At 36.8% G+C, this 26,113-nt stretch overlaps 1 protein-coding gene across 1 annotated transcript in view; it reads right to left on the bottom strand.

Annotated features, from left to right (window-relative positions):
- Nucleotides 1-26,113, bottom strand: part of Cps1 (carbamoyl-phosphate synthase 1) — a 112,098-nt gene that overhangs the window by 38,999 nt on the left and 46,986 nt on the right. The window contains exons 17-21 of the mRNA XM_027397136.2: nucleotides 24,519-24,663; nucleotides 22,877-23,087; nucleotides 21,316-21,514; nucleotides 19,107-19,283; nucleotides 16,450-16,568 (exon numbers count right to left, since the gene is read on the bottom strand). Coding sequence (XP_027252937.1) covers nucleotides 16,450-16,568; nucleotides 19,107-19,283; nucleotides 21,316-21,514; nucleotides 22,877-23,087; nucleotides 24,519-24,663 — 851 coding nt within the window. The remainder of the gene's footprint in view (nucleotides 1-16,449; nucleotides 16,569-19,106; nucleotides 19,284-21,315; nucleotides 21,515-22,876; nucleotides 23,088-24,518; nucleotides 24,664-26,113) is intronic.

Raw genomic sequence — 26,113 nt, 5'->3', positions numbered from 1 at the left:
CTTTTCCTCTAACTCTTACGGGAATCTGCTTGACCCGGGTGTTCCAACATTACACAAGACTAAGCATTCTCACCATAAACCGATCATTCATCAGATTATTCCCAAAAACTAGCACATCATCTGGCCCACAGACAGTACTTAACCAATGTTTATCAAACAAATGAAGTTATGTTTGTGTCATTTTCTGTGTAACAGACAAGACACAGGTGTGATTAAAGCCACGTTTAAACTAAATTTCAAAACCAATAGAAAAAAATAATTGGTAAAGAACTAAGGCTTATACAAATAAAAATGCTACTGGGTATCATCTATTGCCCAATACCTGAGGGCTGCTTCCAGAAATATCTGATACAATAAAATTAAATTACAATGGTTTGCCAGTCAATACAATGAAACTAAAACATACAGCTGTGGTAACAGAAGCTCTAACTCATGCTAAATAAAGCATTATTGCAAAAACTCTAATAGGATATAGCTGAGGAAGAGGACAAGCCATCTTCTTCAGTAGGATTGCCACTGGCAAATTTCCAGGTTCTAGTAAATGGCCCCAGCTCAAATCCATGCAAGCAACCATAACTAAACCCATTAAGAAAAAAATATAGCTAGAGAGATGGCTCAGAGGCTAAGAGCATTAAGAACACTTGCTGCTTTTTCAGAGGCCCTGGGTTCAATTCCAGGACATATATGGAGGCACAGTAACTCCAGTCACAGGGGATCCAATGCTGTCTTCTGACCCCACAGGCACCAGTCAGGCACAGCCAAGGATGCAAATGTATACAGACAGGCAAAACACTCACACAAATAGAATCAAAGTAATTTTTAAAATAGACATAAAGGGAGAACACTTGGGAAGAAGTATGTCAACTACAGTGGGAGGAGAGAAAAGAGAGTCATGGAGGTAAAAGTCATTAAAAAATATACTATATACATGTTTGAAATTATCAGAGAATAAAAATTTTAAATATGTTTAAAAAGTAAATTACTTCAAGTGACAAGGGAGTAATATAAACACAAAATTTCAATACATTATTTAACACCCCCCATAATATTTTAAAAATGTTATTAGTAGACAATTGTAATCCATGCCACAAATGCAGTGTCTTAAGATATGGACACTTTGAGCAGTTTGTGTATGTCCTGTCTGTGCTGTGCATTTTAACATGAAACATATGCTCTATGTCCCCAGGACATATGTGAGCTGTCAAAGCTATTACCCATACCTCCTATCTGTGTCCAGACAGTGTTCTACAGAAAGTAGGTGCTTGTCAATATAGATTTCATCCTCTCCCACAAGTGAGTTAAGCCCAAAGGAGAGCCATGTCTAGATACTCTGTATTGTGTGAGTTTGCTTCCTTCTCATCTTGCAGACCACCCTCTAAACTGACTAGGGAATATCTATAAGCAGCAATCAGTTATAAATGTGCTAGAAATAAAATTATGTTCTTTCAAATAAAAAAGTATAACTGAATTAAATAATTTGCATTTTACATGTTTTAATCTTTAACCTTTTCCAAATAATTTATATTTTAAGTTTTAAAAAAAAGAGAGTCAAGTTTTTGGGTGTGTGTGTGTGTGTGTGTGTGTGTGTGTGTGTGTGTGTGTGTGTGTGCATGCACGCACGAGCATGCATGTGCACATATGAGCTATTTCCCTGGGTTTTATTATCAGTTTAATGTAGATTATTTTAGCTTTGAATTTCCCAAGTCAATTTGTTTTCCTGTTGGACCTAAAGCTCTTCTGTCTCTAATCAGTGCATTCTTGCCAATGTCTTGAATTTGTTGTTTGATTGCTATTTGAAGTTTTAAGATACCTAGGTATTGAATTGCTGATATTCCCACAATGAGGTAAGCCCAGCCCTTTGCTCTGTACTCAAGAACTTTGCTGTCACTTTGCAAGCCACTAGCCAACTTGTTATTTAAATATAAATGCTTTTTCATAAACTTAAAATTTACATCTGTAGTCACTCTAGGCACATTTCAATTTGCTTAATAGCCACACGAAACTATCAGCCACTCTATTATACGATTCAATGTATCAAATATTCTCCCTAGAAATATCAAATATTCTCCCTAGAAATTTCTGCTGGAAAGTGATGCCCAAAGATATTTGAAGCATAGGAATTATAGAGATTCAAAATAACTCATGGAAGGATAAGCTTCTGGTACAATGTGAGGTCAAAGGAGAGAGAGCATGCATTGTGAGAAGTACTGTGACAGCATAGGGTTGAGAAGATAAATGTAAAGAAAAGTACAGCTCTATGTAGGTGAAGATGATGACAGATGCCCTATAAGCAAGGTCAACTGTATGTGGAATATCCTACAACAGCCAAGTTCATGTCAGATATGGAAATACTAAGAATCTTAGCTGGAAAATGCTTAGGAGCCTGAACGGGGACAAGCAAGATCATTGTTCTATCATCGGTACTCTCATACTTGTGATCCTGCGCATGTTTCAGGAATGAATAGCAGGAGATACAGTCCAAAACTTTTACTTCCAAGTGTGTTAGAGATGGACAAACAACCATTAGTGTCCCTGTACTATATAGACACAATTCTGAAAGGCACCCCCATATATTATATCAGGCGAGAATTTTGAAACAAACACATCAAACTAGAACTGCACAGTGCGTATTTTAGGCTCACAAGCTGATTCTTAGAATAATTTCACAGTAAGAAAATGAGCTATTTTAACATTGACTATTCAGTAACTGTTTCAACAACAGACATGATGTTTTGACATGTCTTGAAAATTAAAGCTCATTAAGACAGACTGACATATTACTACATCTGTGTTCATACCTTAAATGAATGCAAATACTGGGTAAGTGTGTTCATGTGATGTCCAAGGAGGATTTTTATAGGATTTCACTTATAGTCTCTGTGGTATTAATTTCCGCTTTTAACATGAAGCATCATAAAACAATTTTCAGTCCACTTCACTGAGAAATAGAGGCTAATTCTGACCCATGGTAGTAATTACAAAGACAGAGAAGGTTAGGTTTGATGCCTTCCCAGATTGGAACTGCCTGTTTTCAAGGATTCCAACCCCCAAGGAAGAGAGCAAGAGAGCCACCTCCCACTGTCCTCTCTTGTGTGCAAAACAAAGCTGCCTGGCATGTCATTGCACTGGGAAATAAAGTGACTATTCCCAACCTGTTCTGATACAAAATTTTACTCTGTCCCCCATTACAATAAAGTAAAAGAGGAGACAGCTTAAAGTTGCCATTCATTAGCTTAAGGCCAGTGAATCATAAAAAGTTAAATTTCCTCAATATCAAATTCAGGATGAATGACCCTGTATCATTGTTTCTCAGCCTGTGGATCATGATACCTTTGGGGTCAAATGACTCTTTTATATGGGGGTCATCTGAGAACACTGGAAAACACATACCAGTAACAAAATTACAGTTATGAAGTAGCAATGAAAATAATTCTATGTTTGGGGAACATGAGGAAGGTTGGAAGGTAGAGAACCTTGTCTTAAATGAACATGGGCCTGCCCACACCTACATTCTGTCTGCCAAACACAACTTTCATTGCCATCCCAAGAAGTTAGTCTTTCTATTTTTTTCAAACTAGTTAGAATTGTACTTTAGGGAAAAGGAACATAACATGTTAATTTTTCCAAAGGAAAATGAAAATCTTCATTTGGAACACACACAAAGCCCAATAATTGCTAAAAGAAATATAAATGCTGAATTCGTATTCAAAACTGTGTTTTGAAACCTCAGTGGGAATGGTCCATTTATGCTATATTATAAATCAAGGGAGTATTATACCAAGCTATGAGAGTGATCAGCTGAAGAGAACACACTGCACTGAAGCACACAGGGTCTTAAATGTGTGCAGTAAACCATCCTTCTGTTATTTGATATGTATGTGTGGGCTGGTACCTGGTTTATTTTCACTCTTTTAAGCATATATACATTAAATCTGTATTGTAGAGATACTTCTTCTAAAATATGCTATATATACAATTTTTATTTGCCCAATCAGCCTTTCTTTTCAGAGTTCAAGGGCAAACTCTTCAAAGATGGGAGTTTCATCATCTTGTAGTACAATCTAGACAATAAAACAAAGATGCACCCAGTGGCAGGGACACAGCCCACTCAAAATCTCTTGCTCCTCTCTACTGAGAAGCATAAAACAAAGAAAGGGTGAAATTTTAGGAAATAAAACATCTTAAGCCAAGACAATGGGATTCTTACACACTCTGCTATAATCTTTTGCTGGTTAGACAGCATGGTTCAGCTTCTCCGGCAGGGAGCCTCTTGTGTGTTCTCTGGGTTATAAACAATACAAGCTTTTCTCTCTCTCTGTCTCTCAGACTCCCAGTGTGGATTTTGTTGTTGCTGTTTAAAAATCTACCCTGTCATCTTAGAAACTTCCTCTAGTCACACTTGGTCTTCAATAATAAATGATGAAAAGAAATGGAATAAGTTCTCCTTAATGAGGAAATTTTCACCTGGCACAGAGGAGCTGACGAAATCTATTAACAGACTGGGGGAGAGCCTGCAGCCCAGCAATTACCAGGGGAGCTGTGCCCTTGCAGGGTCCTCTCTGCCACTTGACTGCTTTGATCTGATCCACCAACTCACAAGTCATACTAGATAAATTCCCTCCATATTGCACAAGCTCTAATGTGAAAACACTCTACTAAGCCTACAATTATAGGATGGACCTACAGTTATGAATGGACCTACAGTTTTATTGTCATCCTTTCTCTTAGGAAAAGCAAAAGGTAGAACTCAAGTCCCGTGCTCAGTAAATGACCCCAGGTTTAATAACAAAGAAGAATTGAATGGCAGGTTCTCATCCTCCAAATCCTCACTGATGTCTCCCTTTGGTTTGCACAAAGTTACGAATAATTTTTGCATCTCAACATATTAATACCATGCTACAATCATACTGGTTCCACTGGCAAAAAGATTATTTTTCATCTCATCTTTTTTCCTTTGGGGAAAGAGGCCATGTCCATATCTTTAAGAGAATTGCAGAAGATTGTTTGCTAAATCCTAAGTGGTGTTCAGAAAAGCAAAAAAAAGAAAAGAAAAAAATTAAAAGAGGATACAGATACAGCAAGGTAAGTGCTACTAACCTTTCTTCATTTCTAATATCATCATGTCATGTTCCTGTGTAGCAATGGGGTCTTTGAAGGAATGTAACACCTTCATCCTTGCATGTCATATGCAGGGCAGTCATGACCCATACCAGTGTCCATGAGAAAGCACAGCATCTTGAAAATGATCTATTGTGACCTAAATCCAATCGGCATTAATGATGCCATCATATCAGAAGCACTGGTTCTCAAATGATAGCATCAGGTGAAACTACACTTTAGCTTGAAAAGAACAAACTATACTAAGAACTTCAAAACTGGATAGGAAATCAAGACTGTAGTAGATGTTTTAAATAATTCATTTCTAATTTCTCTATTCTATATTTTTCCTGTTTTCCTTTTTTTACAGTTTTTTTGTTTATTTTTATGATCCTGGGGATTGAATTCAAAGCCGTGGGCATGCTAGATAAATATATTATCACTAATTTACATCTCCAGCCCTATGTTTATTTTTAATTCCAGGTTATTTAGAAATACTGTGATATTAGTTTCAATCTGTTAAAGTCACTAATATTCTATCAAATTTAATAGTATAATTTTCCTATGAATATTAATACCAAAGTACTAATTATGCCCAAGTGTGGTGGTGAATGCCTTCAGTTCTAGGGAGATAGAAGCAGGCAGATCTCTGAGAGTTTGAGGCCAACCTGGTCTACATAATCGCTTCTAGAACATCCAGGTCTACATAACAGAGAGATCCTGTTTTCAAAGATAATTACATACAAATTACTAATTATGGAAAAATATCCAAGTATAGTTTGTTATGATTCTTATCCTTAATAAGTCACATTTTATCTATCAGTAATTATGAATTGAACTCTTTAAGTCCCTGCCTATGATTCAATAGATAAAAATCATGTAAAGACTAGCAAAGAATTACATTATACAGCTAACTATATCTAAATGGTTCCATTGCATTCCAATAGGATTCACCTGAATCAGTGGAAGCAAAAGGCATAGTCTATACGAAGAAGCACGGCTTTGGTTCTTGGTTTACTTGTAATTTTAAATCCTGACTTCCCCCATAAAATAAATAAAAATATTAGGTAAATAAACATCTTTTTTTGCATGAACATGTGTTTCAAATTTATTTCTCACAGATAAAAAGAGAACATTCTAAGACCTGGCAGAAAACCCAGACCAGGTATTCTTTGATGTTGTAATCTGTTGTTTCAATTATAAGTCTATTTGAAGATTCTTTGTCTTTGTTTTTAAAAAAAGATATTATTTCAACAGAGGGCTTTTTCAAATACCACATATGTCCTACTAAGCAACAAATATATAACTTCAATGCATACACGATTTTCATTGACTTCTGGAAAATAGCCAGATCCTACCATCACTTTCAACTCTGCAAAGGAAAAAAAAAGGGATGAAAAAAGCTCAAGAGATAAAAAAAAAAGCATATGCACTGACCAGGTAATAAGTGGTTCATGGATGTAAATGCAAAAAGAAAAAGAATGGAAACCAGAGAACACAATGGGGAAAATGAGGAAGAGAAAGGAAACCAGAAAGAGTTCATTAGCACAAACTGGAAAGTCACCTAGATCTGGGCCACACCTCAGTCACTTGTGTCCCTTCCTACCCTAGGTAGAATTCTTGTACACAGTTCTTGAGATAGTGGGGAACACCATAGATTTCACTCCTTGAAAATGAACATTGAAATTCTGGAGGAAATGCTCCCAGGCATTTTGGATACCAACATGAGTCATGACCATTCCCATATTGCATCTGTAAAATGGTGTCTCAGGTATTATTTACCAGGTGAGAACACCTAGATGTCATCACTCTCCAAAATTGTGCCTGTTTTGCCTATTTAATTTTCATTTTCCCTTTATTGTTTTAGTCACACCTGAACATCCAAAAGAAGGCTCATGCACTATTTTAAATATAAAGGTATAAGTAAGTATGTTAGAAGTTATTATTAATAAACCAAATGTTTTCCAGAATATCTTGAAATCCCTGTGCCTTTAAAAATTCTGTTTACATCTTCTAAACGTGGCCTTTGGGGCTTCTTCCCTGTCAGGCTCCCTGTATGTTCCCCAGAAGAGCTCCAGAAAAGGTCACATTCATTACAATACTTCTGCTCTAAGTGAGGTCAACTATTCAGGCAGGAAAACATGCAGCTCACAACATGACAACTAAGGAGACCTGATCTCCAACTGTCTGTTTAAAAGGCATGTTTCTAAAAGCTTTTCAAAAGGGTTGGTGACTAGAAATGAAGGCAGAGGTACTGAAGTGGAGTCCCTGACTTCCCCTGACTGACATGACATGGAGGATGACACACACACCTGGTGTGACTCATTATCACCATCTATAACAAATAGGACCATGCCATTTCCTAGCTGTATCTTATGTAATACAAATGTGCTTTGAGGTCTCAAGAAAACTGCAGTTGTCTTCATTATAAACAATTTCCAGGTTTTGTCTTAATCTTCCTTACCAAGCAAACCAGATCCTTCAGTATAATCCAAAATATTTATGAACATTTCTTGTAAACATTTAAAGACACATATTTGGGGAGAAGTATAAAAACATTGCCTATTTTCAATAAGTAATAAAAAATTTTATTCTACACCTGTAAACATTCTGGTGCTTAGTGGTTACACATATATGATCTCTATTTAACAATACAAAGGGATTAGATAAAGCTTCTTTATTAGTAAACAGCTCATTTACAGCCCTCCTAGATAATTAGAAAAAAATGAGAACCTAATGATGCTGATTCATGCCATCTTCCGCCACACTCATTTATTTCTTGGACCATCCATCTTTCAATTAGTAATTTGGTTGGTCCTTTCAAGCAACCAGAAATCATGTGTTTTCTTTCCTTCTCCTTTCTTTCCTATAACTGAGAAATTCTGATTTTCATTTAGACCAATAATATTTCTTATTTAATTGGTATGCCATCATATAAATTTTACTAAGTGCTTGCTTCACATTGGATCCCAAGAAAATAAAAGATGAAGAGATAACTGCAAATCATTTGCATATGTTCCAAGATGTATGCTCTTCCTTAGGAAGGTGAATTCTATTTTATACTCTAACAAATCAAGAGAGGCTCTTAATATGGAAGACTCCTGCAAAAGTATAATTAAGCAAGTGTGATGGCTCAGCTGGTAAATGGACTTGCTTCACAAGCCTGAAGACCTGAGTTCAGTCCTAGGATCCACAATAGAAAGAGAAAACTGACTTCTAAAAGATGTCCTCTTATTATATATGCTATTTCATATGCCTTTACACACACACACACACACACACACACACACACACTCACACACACACACACACACACACACACACAAACAACACAGAGAGTAAATCTGTAACTTTAAAATGTATACTAATACATTTGCATATTTACTATTATCCCTAGTGGAATTTGTAATATAATTTTGGATGACACCATGCATATAATAATTATAAAACAATGATACTGTGTAGTCTTACTATTACAACTGATGGTCAAATAGTCAGACAACATTCAGTTCAACCTCTGTTCTTACACTATCTTCACCCAATAGTTAAGACTCTCTCATTAAACTTAACATGAAAAATAGCAGCAACCATGATGTTTCAGTTGCTAAGCAGAATCCATGCACTCTCCTACTTCATGTTTCTCACTGTGTACCTACGGCTTCCCTCCCATCTCCCTGTAATCAACTTCGGTAGACTCACTCAATTGTCTTCCACTCTTCTCTCCCCATCCCTCTCTCTCTGCTGTATCAGACTGCTGATAGGAATCAATAGGAAGTGTCTTCCTATTGATTTATTTTGTAGTAAATTCTCTCTTCAAGATGCCACCACGACAGTGGGGTATTTTAAAGGAAAGCATACTTCCTTTGGATTCAGAGTTCAGCTGGAATCACTTGAGAAATGTTGGAGGATCAACCTAAGGCTTCAGGGGCCCTCATTTATAGAGGAAAATAGGGATGAATTATTCTCATCCCACTCATGTTGAGATATGAGATATGCATACAAGGGTATTGGGCCTCTAAGTTTTAGCCTTCATTAACCTTCCCTGAACTAATTAATGTTTTCACTTTCAGTATGTCTATCAATGAAGCCTATCTGTGTGTAGCTATTTATACAGACCATAAGCCCTGTGAACACAGGTTAATGATAAAAAGATTGTTCTTCACCAAATGATACTGTACCTACTACAAGGCCATGCACACAGTATAACCAAATAAATATTTATTAATAAATACTAATAGATAAACATAGTTACTAATAAAGAAAAATGGTATCAATAAATTTATCATGATGCATAACCTAGTAATCATTGATGATTAATAGATTCATACCTTACACACCACTAGTATATGTGCTTTTAAATCAACTTAAGATTTTTAAATTTTCAGATATGTAAAATTAATATATAGAAATGTGTATAACACAATATGAATTTCATGAATGATCTGAATATCACTCTGAAAAGCTTTTGAGTAAAACATCTTGTCCATACCAGAATCACAAGAATGCTTCTATACTTGAAAAATTCACAATTATTATCAAAACTATGAAATTACTATTTAATAAATGAGGCTTCCTCAGCATATTAAAATCTTTGTGTAAATCTTTGTATCATGTATAATTAAATAGATTCCTAGTTAAAATTAATAGTCATATTTTTCCATGAGATCATTTAAAATACCCTATCTCATCAACATAAAATGTAAGAGCAAGTTTAAAACATAATGCATTTTTGTATTAGTTTTGAGACATAAAATTTCCCACAGCAATATTTCTATTTTAAAGAAAAATATTCTTGCATATATATGCTTCAATTTTACCATAGCCAGGAAAGATGGAACACTCCTGTAATCCCAGCACCTCAGAGGTAGAGTCAGGAGTATCAGGAGCTCAAGGCCACCCTCAACCACCTATTGAGTTCAAGGCAAGCCAAGGCTTCTATCTCAGAAAACCAACAGAACAAAGGAAAGTTTTAAAAAATAAGCTCATTACATAAGTGGCTAGGAATATGAAGACAAAAACAACCCACAGACTAGTCATATGTCATGACTAAAAAGTGGATTTCCTGTCATGTTTAACACTTCACATGTCACATATTCAGCAACTTGTACGTCAGTCTAGTAAAATAAAGAAGGGGCAATTGTTATAATTAGGATTAAACTAATAAATACAATTAGTTGGTACTGCTGTGAAATGACATTGCCTGGGAACCAAATCAGAGGGTTGCACTAAAGTATACTACTGCCCGAATCCTGTTCTACATTTAAAAGAATAAATAGTATTATAAACATATGTCATTCTAAAACACACAAATTATAACAGGCAAGTATGTTACATTCATATATGTTTCCTGAATTACTTCAATATTTAATATTTTAACCCGGAAATTATAAATTAACACCAAGAGCTAAAGTACAAACATTCTCATTCGCATATCTAAGCTCTAACAACACTTGGCTGACACTTTCCCTGGGAAACTTCAATCAAACATAAGCACAAAGTGTTCTTGTCTGATTTTGCCATGCCTTGTGAGCAAGTTAAATAAAAAGTCAATAGAAACTAGCATGTGTAGGAGAGGGCATTCAAAGGGACTGTTCCAGCTAAGGTGACACCTGCATTATTACATCAGCCAGAAGTTTGTGGCTGCAGGGAAATGGCCGATTTTACTGAGCTCAATTTAGCACTTGAATGCCCAAGCAGAACTCACCAGGCTTGCCTGAGATTGTCTCCCTAAGCAATAGGCATGCCTGCGATTTTTCAGCACCCACCAATGGGCACACTTTATCACGAAAACATAGTGAAGTTCAGATGGAAACTGGACCCTTGAAAATTGTATTTTCCCCTTCCTTAGTACATTGACTATAGCAGTAAGGGGCGATGAAGGGGGAAGAGAATATTAATATTATCAGAATTGGCATAGCATAAAAACCATAGAAGCAGTTAGAATATTGAATAAAAGTAATTTCTGTGCTTTTCAGGAACCAATAGCAAACTTATGTCACTCACTCATAGAGAAATAAATCCAAATCTTAGCTTCTAAAGTTTACATGATCTAAAATGTATCTCTCTGGTTCTATATACTGCTTCTTAACATCTAAAAAATGGCGGAAAACAAATTCCTTTAAAGAGTCATGGCTACCATGACTAATGTAAATGGACATAAAAGCAGAGGACAAAATGGATGGACCATTTAGGAAAACTGCAATTGCTGTAAATGGCAGGATACCTCCCATCTGGTGATGTAAAATGGGCAGGCTTTCTTTTCTTTAAAACACACACTTGAAGAAACACTGTAAAACTTAATGCAGCTTTGTTATAGCCAGTTTTTTAATAAAAAAAAATGTAAAATTCTCTAACTTCGGCAGATGAAATAACATCCTTGAAGCGCTTATATTAGAAATAGTTAATGAGTCCAAAAGAATAATGTTTGAAAACATACAATTTTAGAGCAACAGACAGGGGATATGGAAGGGCTTATCTTTGCTGACCTGTATATATTTATTTAAAATAGTATGGTTGCCTTTCAACTAAAATGTGTCCATTCCAATTTGATGCTATAAATAAAATATTTAGGGTATAAAGTCCTAAAATAGTTTCTGCTCACAAATGAGCCTTCTTATATTTCCCTTTCTTCTTTAGTTATAGCAACTAAGGGATCTTTAAGCCTATGTTTTGCTAATCATTGCTAATACAATTAAAATATTTCTCATAGATTCTGGCTGTATGGTGATAGCTACCATGCCTCTATTGGCAAATCTAACTTTACTGGAGGTATTTATGGCACAGCTGTTTGTACCTATAAATATATGTGTGTCTGTTTATGTGTGCACATGTTTACTTCCACTAGAAATTCAAAGAGACTTAGCTTCTCAAAGTCCTTGCAAATAATCTTTCAGTCTATCAATAATTTATCAATGTGCAGTTAATAGGTTAATGTGGTAACTAGTAGAGATCTAAATTCCAATTCCAATGCATATACCTCTCTCTCTCTGCTCTCTCTCTCTCTCTCTCTCTCTCTCTCTCTCTCTCTCTCTCTCTCTCTCTCTCTGTGTGTGTGTGTGTGTGTGTGTGTGTGTACATCCTACATGACATAACTCACGTCACATTCAGTAAAGAAAAACTACTCAAACTCTAAACAAATAAGTCACATTGATGGTGTTACATTGTGTTGATTTGTGTCAGTCTACCATTTATTAATCTGATGAACTGTTTAGGATGGCCAACTTCCCTAACATGTTCTTCAGCAGCAACGAATAATTAAAGACAAAATTAAAGTCGGTGAACACAAGTGGAAAAGGGAAATTTTTGGCTGAAGTTGCCTAAATAATGGCTATCATCTTGATTAGTAAATGTGGATTTTTTTTTCAAAGTATTGTATATCTCATCATTTCTAAGCTCATTGATGTGTGATTACAATGATCAGAACTGACTACTGATAGGATAAACAAGGATAAAAGACTGAGTGCAAGTGCAAGAGCATGGCCCACAGAATCAACTAACAAGGGCTCAAAGGGAATCACAGAGACTGAAGGGGCCATCACAGAGCCTGTACGGGCCCTCCGTGTGCATGTTATGATTGTGTAGCTTGGCATTCCTGTGGGACTCCTAAGAGTGAGGGCAGGGACTGTTTCTGACTCTTTTGCCTGCTTTGGTGACCCTTTTCTTCCTACTGGGTTGCCTTGCCAAGACTTAATGTGAGGAGAGATGCCTAGTATTATCATAACTTGATATGCCATGCTTGTTTGATATACCTGGGAGGAGTTCCCTTTTCTAAAGGGAAAGGAGGAGTGAATCTAGGGAAGAGTGGATGTGAGGAGGGAGACTGAGAGGAGAGGAAAAAGGGGAAACTGACGTTGGGATATAATGTATGATAAAAGGATAGATAGATAGATAGATAGATAGATAGACAGACAGACAGACAGACAGACAGACAGACAGACAGACAGACAGATGATAGATGATAGATGGGGAAAAGGAAAAAACAAAATTGAGATGGAGGAGATACTGAGCCCATTGTCACAGCACATTTCACCTCAAATGATGGCACTGATGAAGGCTTGGATTTCACGTCACATGTTTCACACTACCCTTCATGGAAGGGAGAACCCTTGCTATAATTCTCACATTACTTATTTCTATAAGTCACATCTTGCTTCAATCACTCTGCCCTCATTCCTCTTGGTGGACATTCACACATACTCTAAATACATGAGTGCATTGCATTGGAGAGTTGAGTAAAATTCTAAATTCTATTTAAGGAGACTATGTAAAAACATGAGGCACAGACTGACCACAAGTTTGAGTGATATTGTTCTCTCCTAGTGAATGTGTTTATTGACTATTAGAACTTTACAGCATGACTAACTGCAAAGAAGAATTCGGGTTTGTTATCATAATGAAGTGCTCTTGGTCTTTGGTGATGACTGTGTTTATATTGCCAACATTGCTTCCTTAAAAAATAGGCCTATTATTAAAATGGCTGGCAATATATCACAAATAAAATTAAATAATGATACATGGTAAACTACATCAGCAAATTCAAAGTGTATCTATTAAAAATGAACCTTCAAATACAAATATCTAAAGATATGTACAGTTGTTAGTGCAGAGGGGAAGTAAAACCCTCCTTGGGAACTTGACATGTGCCAGGAAGCCTTGATTCTTCTATTAATTGAGCTTCACAATCAAAACTATTAAGCGCACATTAGCAGAAAGAATATGAGTCTGGAGTGAGTAGGGATGACAAAATTCCATAGGTGGTAGATAGTGTAGCAAGCTAATCTATACGGCCCCACAGCCTAGATATTTTCAATACATAAGGAAAGAGCCAGTGAAAAAGCCCATGTCAAGTATTCCACCCTTATCCTCTCTTCCTCTTTCTTCTCTTCTCCCAAGTGAGAGAACCTTGATGTCTATTTCCCCAGAAATGTATGTGAAAAATTGCAAAAGGATTTGTGCACATGGGCACCAGAGATATGCAGAGGCAGGAAAATTTTGGAGTCCTCTCAACATACATCAAACAAATAAATACCTCCTGGGCCCATATCCAAAGTCAGATTTCCAACATGGGAACAGTTAAGATTTTAAAACAAAGTAAACCACCAACAAATGCAAATGTAAAAAAGAACAAACTAGCCTTTTCAACCCTTATCCAAACTGGCAACGTGTAAGTCTACTCCTTGATGTCAGCTGGTAATGAGGTGTTTCTACTGTTTGGGAAATTGTGCCTAAGTTAAGAAGTAAACCTTTCTGGACATTTAAAAGCTTCTGAGGAAATCAAAGACCTCGTAGCACAGGATGTGGTAAGAGCAATCAAAACTGGGCCAGAAAACTTGAGTGTCGAATATTAGAATCAGTTAGTTTTGATATTCTTGACTTCAAACCCTCATACTCCATAGAAGGATTGAGACAGCTAGCCACAGTGGCCATCTACTCTTGTAACATTTATAACAACCGCCACATTGTTATGCATTAAATTGATGGAACTCCAAAAGAAAGTGAACAGTACAGACAGTCTCTCTCAGATAACACAAAATTTAGGTTTACTGCTTTTTGAGTCTCACTACAAGTCTTTAGATTCCAAGGTATAGTAAGCACCAAAACACATTTACGCAGTGATAGACATTTTAGAACCTTTAAAATTGTTTTAAAATCCTTATGGTAGCTTTACACAGATCATTATGAACAAAGGAAAGGAAAATTATGAATGTGCTTATGTCAGAAAATAGAAACTAAACGTGTCAAATTGTCAGCAAGTACATGCAACAGAAGCTGAAGTTGAGATGATAGTGTAAGTTGCCTACAGCAGTGAGTTTATTGTTCTCCTCCTCCAAACGCCTGTTTTCTATCAATACACCTATTTCTACTTCGTTGGAATCTAAACTTGAGTTCTGGCTGTAACAAAAACTATTCAATTAAAACGTTAAATTTGCCCCCAAATCAGAACGTTTATCAAGTGCACACTCCAATATCTGGATTCTACATGCTAGGTCTGTTTGGCATACTGTGAGTTTCTAGCGCCCCCGTGTGGTTTTATTGGAGTGCTTGCATAGGCCTTTGAAGCTCATTGCCTAAAACTGAACAGTGTGGAACAGGCTATATAATTCAACATGGAAGCTCTGTTGGCCTCATAAACCAAGAAAAGAAACCCTAAGTCAGCAAAATCCTTAGACAAATGTATAGACTCCATTCTGTCTTATTTGCTGACTACTGTATATGCTCCATTCTGTCTTATTTGCTGACTGCTGTTCATTTTACACAAGCTCTTAAAAGATGGCTACAGGCAACAGTGGCCAGTCTCATCTTTGTTTGGTAAAATCGCTGTGTACAAAATCAAGAATTTAACATGAGTAATTATTACATAGACTTTTCAAAGGCTAATCTTATTCCAAAAGAAAATCAGGTGTTTCACTGGCTACTGTTATATGAGCGCCACAATTAGACAATGCAATAGCCTGGTTATCTGTTGGCAATGCTAAACACATAAGCAGCCCACTTTCTGGATCTCCCATTGTCCTCAGTGTTTTACAGAATTGAATTGTGTGCATTTCCCCAAGTCATTTGAGAAGAACTTATACTTCCAAATCTTTCTTTCTCTAAATATATCCCTAGGCTTGGAGATGAGATTCCTTTCTAACACTAGTCTGTTTCAGTGTATTAGAGAAAGGAGCTAAAGATGTCCTTAGATCTTAATTTGGTGATGGATGCTCCTCTTTTCAAAGATGTGTGTGTAAAACTGTCTGTCCGTAGGCAGTCTTCAAATTAAATAAAAGGATAAATTTTAAATATCTGACATGATCAAAGTCTCCTTAACATGAAATGAAACTCGTGAGTAATTGGCCCTGAAAAAATGAAAATTGTAAACTAATCAGAGTTAAAGAGGAAGTGACAGACACATGAGTGTGGCTTATTTATATGTTGTTAAAAATATCAGTAGAACGTGAGAGGAATCAATTCTAAATCGATACCTAGTGATTTTTAGGCTAATATTAAAAAGAAGAACTAGGCTTCAAACCTGAAAAGAAAATGCACATAGAGCTGGTTTCATTTGTTGAATATCTGATTAACAGTGTAAATTAATAGATATTTATAAATGTGCACTAGTTATTCTGAGCTCAAAAAACTTAGTTAAAAATCACAATGTTTGATGTCAATAATAAAAGTAGAAATGACTCAAAATCTTAATAAATGTCTTTCAAAACATAATATCTAAGAAGCCACCAGTCATCTGTTAGCTACCTTTCCCTAATGTTGGCACCATTTACTCACTGAAGCAGACTCTTGGCTAACTGTACAAGAAGACCACCCAAAAAGTGCACCAGAAATATTTAGAGTGGTTCAAAGAAATTTTCTTACCTGCTGAGTCCTTTCAGTGTCTTGTCCATTTTTAAAATGTCACGCATCTTATACAAAAACCACTTGTCGATGGATGTGAGCTTCACAATTTCATCGAGGGACATGTTGTTTTCCAGGGCCTGCCAAAAGAAGAGTAAACAGGTTCCTGGGCAACCATTTTCTAAATGGCTTATTTAGTTGGAAACATAAGAGCCATTCCTTTCCATGTTAGAGAGCCTGGGGCCAACCTACCAACTGAGATATGAGACTGAATCACTTGTGTTCCTTGAAATAAACTTAGGGTGCCATTACCTGCACCCTCAAATGGCATACAGAGGAAGTACCTTGAGTAACAAAAGTAATATGTGCTCAGAACAGTCCTTCTCCTCTTTATCTGATGAGGTTATTATTTCCTAAACTATTTGGAATTAAGGAGGATCTAATAACATTATATAACCCTACTCTATTGGAACCTCCCACCATTTTCTTAAACTCCCTTTAACAATTTCTCAAAAGTAAAATGCTTACTCATGGAGCTAAGTATGGCCATACCATAAGACCTACACCGATCATATTTCTTAAGAGAGTCAAAGCTGCCAGCCATTAACAATATAAGGTACATAGAGAGCAAGTCACTCCTACATCTTGCAGATAAAAATAAAGATTACAGCTGATGATGTGAAATGTACAAGGGCCTAGAATCTGGTCCTCATTTCCCTCCAAGGAAGGAGAACCTACAGTCAGACCCTGCTTCCATCAGGAAGCAAGCCTGCTAGACTTCATCTTTCAACATTGCACCTATGCTGTCTTACCCCACTGTAATGAAGTGTATGATGACCCCAGACACATTTGAGGTCGCACAAATGTTCTCCAAATCAAAATGAATGCCCTGCATTCTCCCCAAATCAAAGAGGTGATGATGCAGTCATCCTGAAATAAGACTGCTGCAAAAGCCAGACCTCGGAGTACGTTGCCCTTTTCGAAGAATCATGAAAGCAGGTGGAGATTTACGCCTGCCCTTCATTCTTTTTTCCTTTCAGCCCTGCACTGTCCTTACATTCTTTGTCAAAATCACCAAGTTCCTGGTTGCTGTGGATATGAACAGTAATGATAGACTCTAACAAACAGAAATCAGTTCCTTGTCCCAGCACTCTGGCAGACAATAATTTATATCCCTGGGCCTGCACTTCTTGCTTGTACACAGCGTGCTCTGGGCAGGATGAGCCTCCACACATTTGCCCTGCATTCCCATCCTTTGTAAGTCTGTTAGAAAAGAATGAGAGATTTCCCTGAGTTTTACAGCCTGGCTGGGAACCAGGAAATGCTGTCCTTTTTCATCTGCTTGAAATGGCAGAAACATGATTGCTAGACTCAAGGAAAAGATCCATTTACTGCTCTTGGCGGGGGGAGGGATATATATGTATCTATGTATTTACACATCCACATCCATGCGTATGAATACCATGGATTGCTTTTTAAATAAAAGACTAAGAGGAGTAATAAATACAGCGAAATGAACTTCTAGAAAAATATCACTTTGTTGCTGCACCCCAACACTCCAGGAAAACATGAGTTTTGACTCTCAATATTAGAAAGTAACCATCAAAGATAATAGTCTCTCCCAGAATTTCAACAGGATTTAACTATTTTACACGTAGAATGAGGAGAGTGTATATCAGATGCTATGAAAGAAATAGCCCTTGCTCTTCATCAGCTCTCCACAGGACTGTCCCTAAATGCTCCCGAGTTACAGTGATTTCAAATCATAAACTGCATTTTTCTGTTGCTACAAAGGCATTGTATAAGTCATATTTCTTCTTTAAAGACAAAATTCATATTTTCACTAACTCATCCCACATGTACACACACAGAAAATGGCCAAGGGAGCTTTGTGGACCCAGTGTGGTTTGACACTGTTGGAGGATTAATGTCTGTGCTTCCTTAAATGTCAAAAAGCCATTTTGGGATTTCTGACCAGACAGATTCCAGCTGTCCAAGTCACCTTTCATAAAATCGGATGAGCTGAGACTTCAAAACTCTAAGCACAGTAAATATGAATGGAGATTAAAATGGCACTTCATTTGCATGAAAAGGAACTAGGGGGTGGAAGTGAGAAGTGCGGGGCTCTTTGTTCTAAAAGTAACAGCAATAAGATAATTACATGGAAAAGTAATCGCAATATAGATAGCCTGATGTTAAACTACAGAAAAAAAAGCAAAATGGGTTATGTCAGGGTATTTGCTAGAACGTGCTACCTACCAGTGTATCCATCGCCCCTCTACATATAGTTTCATGCATTTTTCAAGGAACGTTGATAAAGGTTACAAGAAAAGACAAAACAGTACTGGTGCTGGGTATACTAAAAGGAAGGGCCATTTTGCCTGTGTGGTTATTTTTTAAAGGTGCAGCATGCCCTTAGGTCCAAGCTTCAAGCTAATTTTTTTAAAAAAAATTCATTTTATTACTTAATTAGAAGGATGCCTGATGAAATTCAGAAAATGTGTATGAGAGAGGTAAGAGAGGTGTGTGTGTGTGTGTGTGTGTGTGTGTGTGTGTGTGTGGCAGAATACAAGCACAGATGTGTGATGGCACACATGGGGAGGTCAGACCACACTTTGCAACTGTTTGCCAAGCTGACTAAATTTCGAAGCCCTCCCAGGTACCTCATCCCATTTTACCTTAGCGATGGCATAGATGCGAGTGCTGGAGGGTTCAGACAGCTCTTTCCTGAGGTCCATGTTTGCTGGCCATTCCTTATTCATTGGGAGACGGGGAGTGAACCCATCCACAGATGGGTGGCACATCCTCAAAGCCTTCTGGAAACTCTCCTCAAAGGTGCGGCCAATGGCCATGACCTGGAATACACACGTGAGAGCTCACATTGAAAGAATAAACTCGCACATGGTTATTTCTGACAAAATGGGTGTGTAATATTTCCCAAAGGCTTGACAGATGTAAAAAGATTATGAGAGTATCAGTAGATTTTGAGATTCCGTTTCTAGTCTCCTCTTCCCTTTACTCCTTGCTTTTTAATGTAATTAATCTTTAACATTTTATTAGGATTTTTTAGCAGCTAGAGAATGTAGCTGTATTTCCTGAGAGTAAGGAAGATATTTCCTGCACCAGTTCTGAAACATAATAGTATAAAAATGAGGAACAAATGGCTAAGGCATAGGAACCCTCCCGCTAAAAGACCACACATTATGCCAGTGTCCTTTAGAATAGAAACCAAATAAGGAGAAAAGAAACATACTAACAGAAAAACAATCTATTTTAAGAGTCAGGATCCATGACAGCTTGGCTTTTCTGTAGCAGAGTATCAATATTTGAAGACTCCTAAAAATCATAATACAGATAGATGATAACTTTTTAACGTGGGTAGAGGTTAACTCTACCATGACGAATTCTATACGTCTTTTTACAGTCTTTACAGCTAATTGGATCTAACCAAAGGAAGTGGGATAATGTAGTCTGACCCATTGGATCTCAACGCTAAATTTAATCTGGCCTTGCAGCCTATCCAGTTATTTTAGTGTCTGAACATTGTCTTTGAGTCTCTCCACAGAACAGTAGATTGCTCTGTGATTTTTGGCTCCAGTTTAAAATATCAATGGTTACAATGCTGCCTTCATTAAACTTTCATGATTCCGCATATAGACTCAAGTTCACATTAATGGCAGATTAGGAAATTGTTATGAAGACTGTGTGAAAGATACATATTTTAAATATCACTAATTCCTACCCTTTTTCACACTGTTCTAAATGTAGCCAGAAGTAAGGGGAGATTCCTGAGGACAGGAGTAAACAAAATACCAGGACCTTTCAGCTCAGTGCAAGGAAATTGATATTCCACTGGGCTTGGTCAGTTTGGAATTGCTGCACTTGAAGGCTAGTGAGAGCGCACAGAGTCTGCCTGTCTCCTATACAGATGAGAAATGTGAAGCATAAGAAAATGAAAGCCATAGTTCACATGAACAGACTGAAGTCAAGTAATTAACGTCACACCAGTTGTGGTTTTGGACTGCATGATTTAGTGTGTGGTGTTTTTATGTGTGTGATAGATTCATGCATAAACATGTAGGGGTGTGTGTGTGTGTGTGTGTGTGTGTGTGTGTGTGTGTGTGTGTGTGTGTGCCCGCACGTGTGTGCGCGCACACGTGCGCGTGCGTGCTATTACTAACCTACATGCTGTGGATGCCAGAACTTGATATTGGGATGACTCCTAAACTGCTTCTCTATATTAATGTTTGAGACAGGATCTCTCACTGAACCTGGAGCTTACCTTTCAGCTAAACTGGGGACAGTCAATTTACCTGTGACCACTCTACCACCTTCTTCCCAACTGTATCCCACCCAGTAATGGGATTACAGGTACACACCATCACACCTGATGCTATATGGGTGCTGAGGACCCTAATCAAGTCTTCCTGCTTGTGCAGCAAACACTTTACCCACTTTCTTCCCACCGCTTATATTATATTTTATGCTGTTACATTTCTAGGTTTGGTAAAAATAAATAAATTTCATCTCCATATCAGCTTTATATATTATATATATATATATATATATATATATATATATATACACCTGTGAGATAGATATAGATATATAGAAATATAGATATACATATACATATATATATTGCCCACATACATAGCCTTACCTTTGTATGGAACTGTGAATCTATAAAAATATTATGTAATAAATAACATGCTAAATCTCAAAAGGAGCAATATTAAAACACTAAAGAAGAAATTAAAGTCCTATATGTTCTCCAGCCAGGAACCCAGTATCCAGTCAAGCTTTTGACTTTGAGTCATATTAAGGAGTTGACAAGATTACTGAAACCAAACATAATGTGAATGAAGTACTAAATTCTGGACTCACCTCGCCTACACTTTTCATTGAGCTACCAATTCGGCTGGATGTTCCATGAAAACGGTCAAGATCCCAGCGAGGAATCTTGGTCACCATGTAATCCAGGCTAGGTTCGAAGCAGGCTGACGTCTTCCCAGATACAACATTCTTGATTTCTGGAAGTGGGATTCCTAGAGCAATCTTTGCCGCAATGAATGCCAATGGGTAGCTGTAATGCAGGAGACATAGTTATTTTACCTTCATTTTCTTTTTATTAACTTGAGCAATAAGTACTGAAAACAATGCCAAACCTGAACAAATTGTCCTTTAAAATTCTGGCATTAGTCTACTTGAAGGTGTAAGACACACCTGACTTCTGCTCTGTGTAAATATCTACCAGCCACTAAAAAAAAAATGTGATGCATAATAACGCATACAACAGTTGAGAATCCACTTCTATGCCCTGTTTGTATTGCTATAGCCTCCAGCTTTCATGAACACAAAGCCAGTAGATTTCTCAATAAATAAGAATTTACTTCCACTACCTGTGTTTAATGTCCACTCATATCAGAATCTGCAAAACATTCTCTGAGAAAAAATGCATATCTACCTGTATCTAAGGAGACATCTGGAGCTAGGATATATTGTAAATGGTCAGAAAGACAAACTTGCAACTTTGAGTCCTGGTTCTATCTCCAAATATTTGAACTTTAAGCTCTTGTAAAAGCTAACACTCTGGAAACTTGGCTATCCTCTCGAATGTCAGTTCAGATAATTTTATTTGATAAAATAACTCATAGCACTATAGAATTCAATATGAGTTATTTAGTGCAAGTTCCTATTGAACAGACAAGGAAACTGAAGGAGGTAAGTGCTATGCCCAAATTCACATCAGTTGATGAAACGAGCAAGAAATCAAGTCTTCTGACTCAACCTTATGCCACTGTGTAGCTACATAAAAGTACTAAAGAAGCAAATGTTTTCCTCATTTAAGTGCCATACAACTTAAATGCCAGATGCTAAAAATAGCAATAGAAACAAAAGGCTTTGTTTACTTCCAATTATGCTTGCTAGCAGCTGTTAAATGGACATCAAACTTAAATATTTGCTTCTAACATTTAGCCATTGTTTATTCTTATGGAAGTTCTTTTAAATTATTAATTATAACCTGATGGATAATTTTATGTTTTATTGTATACATTTCCAAAATCAATGTAATCTATACTGGTCTTAAGTTATATTTTATCAACTACTCATATACGCAGTCAAAAACTAAAATTAAAGATTAACATTCACTTTGTAACAACATCTGCAAAGTGCAATTAAGAAGCATATTTTTCACAACCTGCTTGACCATCCAGATTTTGATTGGTTTATGATTAGCCAGCAAACACAGTCAACTAGCAATATCATTTGTCTCAATCTGGCAGCAAGCTCATTAATAACCATGCCTTGGGGGTTCTCTAAATGTTCTGGAGCCAGGAAGTGAGGGTAGAATTTACAAATACAGAATGGTCTTCCACTAGCAGCTAATGTCCCATTTCTACCTGCAAAGAAATTACAAACCTGTGGTCAATCATTCTGGTCTTACCCAGTAGCCTTGGAAGCCAAGGCAGAGCTCCGGGACAGCCTGGCATTCACTTCAATGATGCAGTATTCCATCGAAGTAGGATGAAGAGCAAACTGAATATTGCATTCACCCACGATGCCCAAGTGTCGAACAACATTGATTGATGTGCGCCTCAACATCTGGAACTCTGCATTGGACAGTGTCTGGGCAGGAGCCACAACAACTGAATCACCTGTTAACACAAGCAGCACTCATTATTTGGAGGCATATTTTAACAACCAAATCGAGTGACTTAATCCACTAAAAGTATACAGGGCATAGAGTAGGCTGAAGATTTGAAGAAGGTTTTAAAATTTAGATTCACATTTATTTATAAGAGTGAGACATCAGGTACTCTCCATAATTCTTGTTTTGGCCATGTGATTGACACCTTACTTGTATCCCTAACTTCAGCCACGTTCATCTCACTGGTAAAGCTTAATTATCAGCTTACTACATTTTCATCAGAACCTTCAGCTCTTCTTCCTTCTTCTCAAATTGTCTGTCAAGTTTTTCCTTCCATAGAATATTCTCTCCTTGTAGCTAGACTGGTTCAACCTTCTCTTTTCTCCCTTCCCATTCTTATTCTTTTCCAGCATGAGGCTTTTCAATAATCAATCCCAGATTCTTCTACCTTCTGTATGGAGACATGATCAGCAACACTCTCCTCAAGAAGCCCATCCCCAATCTTGTCAGACACACAAACCTTTCATTCTCATCACTAAGCATCTTGAAAGTTTGTCAAGTTTCTTGTCCCTCCTTATTATATAATCTTATCCCATATGGGTTCCATAACTAACTTGAACTATCTAATTTTTCTTCTTGAACTTCTAAAAACCCAAGTTAAATCTTCATTCTTGACCTAGCATAAGAACTAACATGGCCACAAAGAAAACTATTTTGGAAAATTTGTTCTTGCATTGACCTACTTGATATTATTCCACCATTTTCCTCCTAAATCTCTCTCTGCCCCACTTGCTTCAACACTAATTCTCTTTATCCTGCCCTAGAAATTGAATTTTTCCTTCACATCAAAATTTGACCATCTTCTCACCTCTTTCTATGACTATATCCCTAAAATTTTCCTCTACACTAAATGATTTCCAGTGACTTTGTGCCAACTTTTTCATTTCTGTATTCTCAAGTATCCCTTTCTAGATTCCTAACTCCCTTCTCGGAAGTTCCTACCACATCTTCAACTTAGCATTTCTGGAATGTAAGTCATCTTTGTTCTTTAGAGTTGATTAGTCTAACTTGCTAAAACCCAGTTTTCATCACTGTTGAGACTATTGTCTCAATCACTTGGTAACAAACACATCAGTGTGTTTTGGGGCTTTGGAGGCCCTGTCTTTACCTCCAAACACTGCCATAACTTTTACTCAAATTCATTGCTTATCTGACTTTCCTCAGTTTAACTCGGGATAATAATATCTACCATAATCTAGAGGGACTCTGCGAATTCCAAACTAAAGATGACACCATTTTCAATGCTATAAAATACTGTGCGTAAATGTTAAGTGCTATCATTAGTCCATCAGCTAACAGTTGTGAAATACCTTATACGGTTGCTATGGTGATCAGAGGCTTGAGCCAAAAGCACAGTTCTTACAGATTCTTTGCCTACCTGTGTGAACACCCATGGCATCAACATTTTCCATGTTACAGACAGTAACACAGTTATCATCCGCATCTCGGACAACTTCATATTCTATTTCTTTCCAACCTGTCACTGACCTCTCCACCAGAATCTGGTTGGTCATAGCAAATGCCTGGAAATTGATGACACAGATACCAAAAATTTTAGGTAAGACACTGGTTTAAACAAGGACATTAAGGAAAGTGCTCTGACCCAAATTCTGGTCAGCACTAAAGTCTTAAACCCCATCTCCATCCTCCCCCACCTTCCAGAAGGCATAGGGTGTCAGAAAATCAGTGCGACCAGGAATAGTATCCTACAGTGAATATGCTTGATTCGGGTTATTGAGGCTTGCCATTCAAACTGCTGATAAGACATTAAATCAAACTAATTTAGGAAAAAGAGAAAATAATTGAGCAATCAGGCAGAGGGAAATGAAATTATTTCAGTAGCTAGGCTTCTGTGAAACCAGAAAATGTGATAAGTACAAATAAATGTGGAAAAATAAGTCTAAAGACTCTGGCTTTCTCTAAAATAACTGAGGGTACTTTGTACAGTGACACACACAATAAAAGTTAGTTGGTGTTGATGAGGAAGAGAAGGGAGATGATGACGGCTGTAAACAGTTAGCCAAAATGGCATATGCAACTTGGGAATTAGAAGAATCATATGCAGCTATTATTATGGTTAATCACTGCCTAAGTGCTTAAATACTCTGAGTCGTATATCATACATGGCTGATTAGACAGATATGAATTAGTGTAATTACCGTTTCGTATTTACTGCATACCCACAGTATGGTAGAATGCTGAACTCAAAATATGAAAGAGGCAATCTCTGACCTTAAGACATGTGGAAACTGACAAACTGAAGACCAAAATATCCCTTTGTTTCAAAATATATTTGATTTTGGATGGCAGTAAAATGGAAAGAACTTTTATTTTATTTCAAATTATTAGTAGACTGTATGATGAAGTGACAGCTAAATTTAAATTTCCCATGATGTGTCTCAGGCCAGGGTTTTTTGCAACCTCAGTTGTAATTATAGTCTTCAACACAGGCAACTGGAAATGGGACTCTTTTGTCACCACATCTGCCCATGATGAGGGTCTCAAAGCAGTTAGGACATTCCGGAGCTACTATTAACAAGTGAGTAATGATTTAATTTGTCATTTGGGTTGTTTCCAAATAAGAAAAAAGAAAATCCTGAGACAGAGGGAATAAATTGTGTATTCTAGTAAACTATGATAGATACTAAATACAAGGAAAATTGGCATTATTTCAACCAATATCCTAGCCAAATTATGAAGTTTTTCAAGTCTCCAGTTTTATTCCAAAGTTAACTTAAGTACCTAAATGAGTTAGCACAGCATCTAGTGGCTCTAATTATAATCTCAAATAAATAAAGGGATAAATTAAGATGTAATGATATGACTAATTAATCTCAAAGGGAAAGAAATAAGGTTTTCTACAAGGAAAAATATTCAACAACCATTGATTATTTTAGCAGAATAGAAATAATTGAAAAAATACTTCATTCCAAAACTGTCTTCAGATTGTAAATGTTCTATATGAAAATTAGT

This window comes from Cricetulus griseus, chromosome 2, assembly GCF_003668045.3.
Source record: "Cricetulus griseus strain 17A/GY chromosome 2, alternate assembly CriGri-PICRH-1.0, whole genome shotgun sequence".
NCBI classification, from domain to species: domain Eukaryota; kingdom Metazoa; phylum Chordata; class Mammalia; order Rodentia; family Cricetidae; genus Cricetulus; species Cricetulus griseus.
This window is presented reverse-complemented; position numbering and strand designations above follow the sequence as displayed.